Source organism: Ipomoea triloba, chromosome 7, assembly GCF_003576645.1.
Source record: "Ipomoea triloba cultivar NCNSP0323 chromosome 7, ASM357664v1".
Classification (NCBI taxonomy): domain Eukaryota; kingdom Viridiplantae; phylum Streptophyta; class Magnoliopsida; order Solanales; family Convolvulaceae; genus Ipomoea; species Ipomoea triloba.
The window spans coordinates 3,070,117-3,079,578 of NC_044922.1; the positions used below are offsets into that span (position 1 = coordinate 3,070,117).

At 36.4% G+C, this 9,462-nt stretch overlaps 2 protein-coding genes across 2 annotated transcripts; both read right to left on the bottom strand.

Annotated features, from left to right (window-relative positions):
* Positions 1-1,419: 1,419 nt before the first annotated feature.
* LOC116024633 (plant intracellular Ras-group-related LRR protein 3) lies at positions 1,420-3,591 on the bottom strand. Its single transcript, XM_031265575.1, has 3 exons — positions 3,268-3,591; positions 2,702-2,868; positions 1,420-2,290 (listed from the first exon to the last, which is right to left on the bottom strand). Exons 1-3 carry the CDS (start codon positions 3,478-3,480, stop codon positions 1,624-1,626), a joined length of 1,047 nt encoding a protein of 348 aa, XP_031121435.1. The 5' UTR covers positions 3,481-3,591; the 3' UTR covers positions 1,420-1,623.
* Positions 3,592-6,935: 3,344 nt separating this feature from the next.
* LOC116025810 lies at positions 6,936-8,287 on the bottom strand. Its single transcript, XM_031267165.1, has 2 exons — positions 8,023-8,287; positions 6,936-7,789 (listed from the first exon to the last, which is right to left on the bottom strand). Exons 1-2 carry the CDS (start codon positions 8,165-8,167, stop codon positions 7,344-7,346), a joined length of 591 nt encoding a protein of 196 aa, XP_031123025.1. The 5' UTR covers positions 8,168-8,287; the 3' UTR covers positions 6,936-7,343.
* Between the last annotated feature and the right edge of the window lie 1,175 nt (positions 8,288-9,462).

Sequence of the window (9,462 nt, forward strand, 5' to 3'; positions counted from 1 at the left end):
AGAAAGTGATGATAACCTTGAACAAGAAATTACGTCATTGTATATTTATTCAACTGCTACATGGTCGTCTACATCAACCTATCAAGGTGTATACTTCCATTATTGTACGTGCATGTTAGGTTCTTTTGTAAATGTCTAAATAAATACTCCATAACTATAACCTCCTATACATACATGCTTCAATTCTTATGCAACGCGCTATATACTATTGCCTCCACCCTTGACCCTCCCTACCCTTAAAAAAATACTATAAATAAAGAATGATTTTTTTTTTGAATATATTGATTCTATTAAAAATTTACAATGCAATAGTTGTTCATAACTATTTTCTCAATCTATTGAGGTACGAAGAGTCAATATCGCCTGAGACTCGAACCTACAAATTACAAATTGCATCACATACCTTACTATTTTTAGTCACATATCAAGCATACTAAATTTGAATATAACGTTACTACATAGGCACATACTAAATGTTTGGGATCTTATAAGTCACTTGATATACATTCTATGGGTGCGTTTGGTTCGCACATGTGAATCGGAATCGGAATCGGAATGGGTATCAAATACTTGGTAAGGCTAATGGGTTTTGGTGAAAGTTTTTATCATGTTTGGTAGTTGGGTGGAATGGGAATGATTATTAATAGTTGGGGAAGAAATGATGAAGGAAGATGAAACCCTTATTTAATAAGGGTATGAGTTTTGCCATTAATGGGGTATTCCAAACCCATAGTAGCAGTCACAAAACCTATCAACCAAACACTAACAATCACTTTGATACCCATACCTTATGCCTAAACCCCCCAACCAAACACACCCTATGATTTACCTTTTCTACCCGTATTTAAGGCAGGAGCAGAACTTATATGGTATTGACTATAATTATGCTAATAATTAATCTATTTTATTACGTAGTATTATTTTTAAAATTTTTAAAGATGGGCCTGTAACCTGTTAGACCATTTCATTGTTTATGTTTTGCCATAACATGTTGCCCACTAAACAAACTGTAAATGGGCCTATGATCTGAACTCCCTCAGCATTTTCTATGGTTGTGGGCTTTCCTATAATCCGTTAATAGTGTTCAAAGTTAAAGTAGCTATAAAATGTATTCAATATTTTTAACATCTGTTGATGTTAATAAATTAGGGATGGTAGTGAGTCGGATAATTTTAGTATTTAGGGATGTAAATGAGTCGAGCCAAGTTTGAGTTCGAAAATTGAAGTTCGAACTCGGCTCGGTTATGAAACTATCCGGCTCGTGAGTCGCTTGGTTACAAAATGAGACGGCTTAATTTCAATTCAATTTCAAAGTTGACCTAGCAGCTAGTGAGTCACTCGGCTCATTTACACCCCTAATTTGACATGTACCATTTCTAGATAAAGTGCAACCTCGGACAAAATCCAAGCCAGAAAGCATAAAATGTAACAAAACATATAGATATGCCTGACGAAACAACATCAGGAATTCAGGATTAATGGATACACAGTCCAATTCGAGGTTTACGTTACAACATAGGAGCCAAAACACACATATGAATGAATTCGACATTGTTTGATTTATGACAAAACTCACAACCGCTACCCGAAAGGGCGTTCTGGGAATCCATATAGTGATACAACTCATCGCGGTTGATCCAAAAAGGGATCCCACGCCTTGGGACTAGGACTAGGACTGGGAGCATTCCCGCCAAAGTAATCTGAATATCCCCGAGAAACCTCGGAAACCAAATTATTCACCATTGACGAACCCCAAGCCAACCACCCTGTCTGCGTTTCCTTATTCTCTTCCGCCGCCATTCTCTCCTCCGCCGCCGCCACCATCTCCATCATCCTCTTCCTCATGAACTCCTTCACCGCCTCCGCCCCTTCCTTCGCTATCTCAGGCGGCGGAATCACCAGCGGATTCTGATCCAAATTCAGCCCGGAGAGACTCTCCAGCCGGTAAAATCCGTCCGGGAGAACGCGGATTTGGTTGTTGCTCAGATCGAGGTCTCTCAGATTCGCGGCATTGCAGATTGTTTCTGGGAGTTGTTTCAGATCGTTGAAGTTGCTGCTGGCGTTCAAGAACTCGAGATTCGTGAGCATGCCGATCGCCGGCGGTAGGCCGTGGAGCTCGTTGAAATGCACGTCTAGGTATCTCAGGGACTTGATTTCGCAAATGGATATTGGCAGGATGCATAGCTTGTTGAGGGAGACGTTCATCTTCTCAAGATTTGAGAGTCCATAGCCTATGTTTTTCGGCAAAATTGTCAGGTTGTTGTAGCTTGCATCCAACTCCACCAATGCCCTGTTCAAGAATCCAAATTAAATCAGCCAAATTGAAACCTAACAGCCGCAATGTGAGAGATTCATCCTCCTGCGGGATGATTCTGTTGGGGCAGTGACCGGTAAAGGGCCAAGTCTAGTACCCAGCAGTGGTGGGGAGAATTGTGGGCGGAGAACGATAAAAGTCTTTAAGGTCAAATCCAACATCCAATCTGTCTAGGGCCGTATATAAGTAACCAAATAAAACTGTGCATTGCTACTAGTTAGTAGCAGGCTCCTTATAGGCACCTACCTAATGAGTCACCTAGTCACCCTAACGATCATGTCGGGCCAAAATTTGAGCTTTTGTGGGAAAGAATTAGAAACAAATTTTAAATCAGGGTATTTATTATTTATATATATTGTGCTCTAATAGATGCCTCGGTGAACTTACCTGCAGCCAGCAATGGTGGCAGGGAGGGCCTTAAGTTTATTCCCGGAGACATCCAAAATCTTGAGATTGATCAACAAGCCAATAGAATCTGGTAGGGATTGAAGAAGGTTAGCTGATAAATTCAGCTCTTCCAATTTAACTAGCCCTGCTATTGAGTCTGGAATCGCCTGTTGAAACCACAGAGCAAAACATGTATCAGAGATTCAAGAATTGATCTCCAAACCTCTTACAAGATCCTTTACAAAATAGATTCATGTAAAATTTGTTAGCATATCTTAATTATGTGTTGCAAGTTAGTAGACTTATTGAGTTTTGGTTAAACTAAATGACCAGTGAACGTCAAGCACCTCGTACTCTGGCACTTCTGTGATTTTTCTTGAGGGAAGATCACATGATCGAACCTTGATAGTATAGAACAGAGGGATATAAAACAGTCTTATTCTAATCAAATAGCAATCCCATCTTGTTCACAAAACAGATAAAGCAGCAGTCTTTAACACCAGATAAAGCAGTGAAATACAGGGATGATACATAGAGAATAAAGAAGATAATTCATGGATTTTAACCTGTAATTGATTGTGGGAAAGATTGAGAGAAAGCAAGGCGTGAAGCTTCCCAAAGGGTTCGGGCAGGATGATGAGCTGCCGGCCTGAAAGGTCAACTCTGTCAACCAACTCTCCCTGGAATGCTTTCATCAGAATTTCTTCCACTTCTTCATCAACAGGCCTTTCATCTTTTGGCTGCACAGACTCACCCCCTGAAACTTGTTCTATTTCCATTGGGAGGATTTTGAAGAGTAGTAACCTGATACTGTATTTCTTCTTCAATTACACAGCAATAAGAGAGAGAGAGAAAGGAAATTAATCTGGAATGAAAGAAAAGGTCAAAGTCTTGGAGTGATGAAGACTGGAAAAATGCCAAATTGACCGGCTTAGCTTGGCCTGTTTTTGACTTTGGTGCACATTGGAACCACACCTACTATGCTAGCTAATATTACTTATTATTATTATTATTATTATTTTTAATGTGACGAGGGAACACGCAATGACTATTCAGGGTGTAAACTGGATACCGCTCATATATAACAAATATTACTTTAAATACAGAGTAAAACTCTATAGTACAGTCTATCATTGGGATATCTCTTCTAATCATATAGCTATTGAAAATTCAAAATTGTTTAGCTTAGAGTTTTAGATTTAAAGGGTTGATAATATAGTTTAGCAAAGTGAAAAAAAAAAAAAAAAACAGGATTATATATTAAAATAAATGTTTTAACTTGAAACACAGACAACATTTTGTACTGGACTTGTGGGGGTTGTTATATGCGAGTTATTGGGCCTGTCAAGAGCGCTCAGTAAGTGGAAGAGGGTATGGCCCAATTTTTTTTATTTTTTTTTTTAAATTCCAGCTCAGATAGAAAAACTTGTCGGAAATGATGAAATATTTAGAGGGATCGGAGGATTTATCATGTTCATACAAAAGTTAGTTAATGCGTTGATTGGATCGATGGCTAACTATCATAATTATTGATAATTTAGTTTTGATATATTCAGCGGACACATTAGAGGCATTTAGTTGTAGTTGTTTGAAAAATATTATTGGTGCCATTTGGCCGAAACTGATATAGATTTTAAAGAGTAAAATCATATGGTGATAGTTGATTGAGACTAATATAAATTTTATATAATAATAGTATATAGACTTTTACTTTTTATTACCTGCTAACGTGACATGTTTTGATTAATTAAAAGACATAAATTAAAGACCATATGTGTGACAATTGTATTTATTTTTCTACTAATGTGGCATGTTCGGGCTGTTTGCCTGTTTTATTTACTTTTTGGTTGATTTATAATATATTTGTCTTTTTTTTTTGTTTTTTTTTTTTTTGAATTTTGAAGTCAAATATTATTTTCAGCCAAAGAAGGGTATTGTTATTCCCTTAAAATTTTGTTCAGATCCTACTCAAGGTGGCATTGCACTTCCCTTTGGAAAAGGAATTGCCGAATTGGCATTTTCACATTATTCAATTCTGCCAAATTGCGATCAACTAAATGATGAAATATTTAGAGGGCAAGGTTTATGACATTATTGATAAAGAAGTCATTTAATGCGTTAATTGAATGAGCAGCTAGCCAGCTACCATGATTATCTATGATCTAGTTTTGCCATATCAATCAGGCTTAGCTGTTTTTTGCAAATGTTATTGGTGCTATTTGCCCCCTTATATACATTTAATGATGTAAAATTATAGCAACTAGAATAGTAATTTTTGTTGAGTTTTTGTCAAGATTTTGGTAATATGCCAGAGAGAGAAAAGAGAAGAGATGCTCCTGCAAGTGAAGGTTTTTTGCGATTTGTGCATGAAATGAAAAAATAAAAATAAAATCCTGGCATATTTAATGGTTCTTTTTTTTTTTTCTACTCATTTTCTCGCACTTGGCCAAATCGAGAAAATATTAGACCATTGAAAATGCTCTTATACACCTATACTTTTTACAACCAGTCGGCGTGATATTTTTAATTGATTAGAAAAGGAGACAAAAAATAAACCAAAATTTTTTCTCACTCTAATAAAATCGTAACACATGTCCCGAAAACTTTAATTCCACAAAATTTACTTATTATTTTCAAAATTTGTGAATCAAACATATCGTACGAATATGCATGTATGTGTGTAGGAAATTGTCTGGGAATTGGCTAATCCACGTCGGATCATGATCATGCCCGGTGGAGTAGGGACACGTGATGTGTATTACTTGACGTATTCCTCTTTTAGTTTGGGGGCGGCGTATCAATAAACAAACAAACAAAGAGATGAAATGTGATGATGGAATATCGCAGTGGATTGCGGGTTAGGGATAATCTTATGCCGGGTTACCATTATCTTCTACGGATAACGTTTGTTAATCCTTTTTGTCCCTGTCGTCTTATTCTATGCATTAATGGCGTATTGCTACTCTTGTTTTTTCTCTGTTTTCCATATGTTTTCAATGCCATGTTAATCTTTAATAATATTCCATTGCCACCTAGTATTCTAGTAATCTCATCTATTAAAATCGTAATTCTAATACAAGTATATGATAGTTTTTAAGGAAAAGCAAAATACAGAACAATTCTTTGAGAGTTTCCGATCATCATAAGAAACAGTCGATTCCCTCATCCACAAATTTATTGGCTGCTGGCTGTCATGGCTCCACTGCTGACACAACTTGGTTTCCCTTTAACAATGAAAAGGAAAAAAAATATACTAGTATTTTAAAACTCATCTCTTGCTAGGGCCATGTCCAATTTAATGATTTATTCCATTTCGATTTTATTATTTGTCGGGTTGTGAAATTGTCTTCAACCAGTCTTTGATTTACATGAAAGCTCACCGTCTTTGATTTACAGGAAAGCTCACAATCACTATTCAGGTGTGTGCTTAGAACAAAACCCGTCTTATAATCCTGACCAACAAAGAACCATAGTGAGATAAACAAGAATATGTTATTTATAACTGACCAGCTCCAATCAATAACTCAATAAGACCAATAGGTAGTACTCATGAAGAGTTAAATTTGAAACCTTTGTTATTATCAATTTAATTGTCCGATTTGAAACCTTTGTGATTATCAATTTAATTGTCCGAGCAACTCGATTGGGATTGCCTTGACTTGAACCCAGTCTTCAACTTAAGGATTCTGGCCATAAAAGAAAACACAGTCAGTTCAAGAGGTAGGAGATTCTTTTAGACCTCATGTGTCAAAAGCAACCAATATCATTACTTCATTAAGCTATGGCAGAGACAAAATAGGTAGTGAAGTTGGGAACTTTTGCTTTAGCAGAGAATATAAACTCAATTGACAATCTTTTATACCTTTCACTTACTCACCTGCCTACTTTCTTCAACTTGACATCACTCACATTCATTGTAACCAAGCTGCAGCCTGCAATTCATGAACCCCAAGGAAACAACTTAAGCAAGAAATGGAAATGGTTAATCCATAACACTCTGCTCTAATGAGAGAAACAGATTTACATGCTTAGTTGTAAGGATAAGAGAAGAGATTAACATTTAACAGGTCAAAAGTGATCCACTGAGAAAATTAGAAAAGGAATGAGATCAGCAAAGGAATTAAAAATTTGAGTGTGAAGCATGCACCAGTCAAAGAACAGTAGAATCACTCTGAAAATGAGAGTTCCTAAAAGATAATCAAGGTAGTGAACATAACAAAGATGACAAAGGAAGTAAGGAACATGCCAAATTTACAACACCTCCAAATGATTGATGATAATGCTTTAGCTATAATTGCATAAAATGAATAGAAAATTATCGGCTATACACAATTAGCTTGCAAGAAAAGGAAACAAGAGACTTGCAAGGGTGACTGAACAACTACTCACCAGTCACCATCATATTTGTAAGGTCCCAAAACTAAACTTGACTAGAAATTGCCAAGGATGGATTAACAAAAACCACCAATCCCAAAACACTTTACATCATATGGAGTACATATGTTCTACTCAGCCTATGTTTTTGCAGGTTCCTTGGATACGTTCTGTAGTATACGAATTTCATATTTAGTACTCCATAGACCATAGTCCTTATATATGTTCAATAAAAGTTTGCCTTCATTTTCTTAACTTCCAGCTTCCATTACTGCCAGTAATTTCCATGGTGGATCAAGTAAATATGGCCAGTGTTTCCAGGACCAAGGTGGTGGGCATACTGAGGAGGTTTTCCACCACGCTTCTCATAACAAGGAGACATCACTGAGAGCTTCGACATCTGATGGATGCACTTCCCACCACGAGATGATGCTAAGAATCTGGGAGCAGTGTAGGGCAATCTTGGTGACATAGAGCTATTGCTAGTAGAGGAAGAAGCAGTTGAGAGCAGAGGAGGAGAGCCCTTTTTGGTGGATTTCGGGGGCGAAAGGAAAGCTCTAATCTTGATGGAGCCGCAACGATCATATTCCTCGATGAGATTGGCGAGATCCTCATCGGAAGTTATGGACACCAACGCGTCTAAGTCTTCAGCTGGGAGCTGACACCTTAGACTCACCGATGCTCCATACATTTCCCCGAGCTTCACCAGCAGCTCTGTAATCACACCACATCAACACAAAACCATTCACTTCTATGTTTTCTTGAACTACAACAATGCATCTTGGATGAGGAATTTATACAAACACATGGCGGGCACAACTAAGCACCAGACTTTTTTGAACCCAACCCTAATTAATTTAATCCACAACATTACATATACCCCAAGAAATACAAGAAATTCCACAAAAATGTCCCAATTTCAAAGCACAAATGGAAACAGAACTTACCGGAAAAAGAGATGGAGCGATCAACGGACAGGACCCGGGTCTCGCCGCCATAGTAACGGAGCTTGCCGTCTGGGTGACGGGGGAGAATCTTGCCGCCGTAGCTACAGAGGAATTTGATGTTGTTTGTAGAAGAAGGTCCAGCCATGTCCGTTTCCTCGCTCTTCGGAGATACAAAGGAGAATGGTAAAAGTATATGCAGTGAAGAAGAAGAAGAAAGGCTTTGAAGATTCTCTTTTCTTTAGTAGCTTCTTCACGCCTGAGTATTGTTCGCTTCAGGGTATATTTATAGTCGTAAAATCGGGTCTCGCATATTCAAGTGGGTCGGATCTTTTCTCCGGGCAGTATGGAATGCGAATTACAATTGGGACCCACTGGCTTGTCAGCAAAGCTGACCATTCTTGTGGGTCCACTTGAGTTAAAAATCTCTGCAAATATTAAATCAGATTTAATTCTAAATTTCAGTGAGACTTTTATATTGCTAGTATCTAAATTAAGATAAATTTATATTGCTAGTATCTTCTTTTTTTCTTGATGAAATATTGCTAGTATCTAAAATAAAATAATTTTTGAGAGTCATGATCCACGTACTCTATTATTTTTTGTGACATATTTTTATTCTCAACAAAATAATTTAATCGCATTTCTTTTAAGAATAAATTTTTGGCTTTAAGATTTCAAAGTTTTAGAATTTTGAATAAAGTCGTGTGACAAAAGCATTAGGAATGAAAGTTAATTTTAAGGAGATTTTAACTCTTGTCTATTGCTAAAGACCTCGTAGTTAAATTGTATAATTATAACTCTTTTAAATGAGAAGTCACAAGTTCAAACTTCAGTAAAGATATTGACTTTTTGTGTTTCAATAGGTTGAGAAAATATATATGGACAAATACTAAATTTTAACTGACTCAGTAATAAGACCAGTGTACGTTGGAGTTCACAACTTTTGTCAATAAAGAAGATTCCATTCTCACTCCTAACAAATCTCAGCTGCTCTTTATATATGCAGCAAACCTTTTTTTTCTTCACTTTCAAACTTTTAAAAAGAATTTCATGCTTTTTTTTTAACGTATTCAATTTCTTACTTTAAAACAAAAATTCCATTCGTAGGACAATAGATCAAATCGGAATATGTAGGAACGGTACAGTTAATATTTACACCATTAACTTTCACAACCATAATTTTTTTTAACGAAAAAATCGTAATCACTGCTCAAATATATACAGTAAGCAAACCAAATCATCATGTGTAATAGTTCACAAGCTAAGCTATATAATACAGTACAAGCGACGGGCCAATGAAACAATCCAATGAACAATAGACTATAATTCAACAATATATAATGAAGTGTTAGATATAATATATATTGTTTATATTTTAATGAATCGGAAATTATATAATGTAGTCTTAGATATAGATAAACTTTGGGAAAAGAATAATAA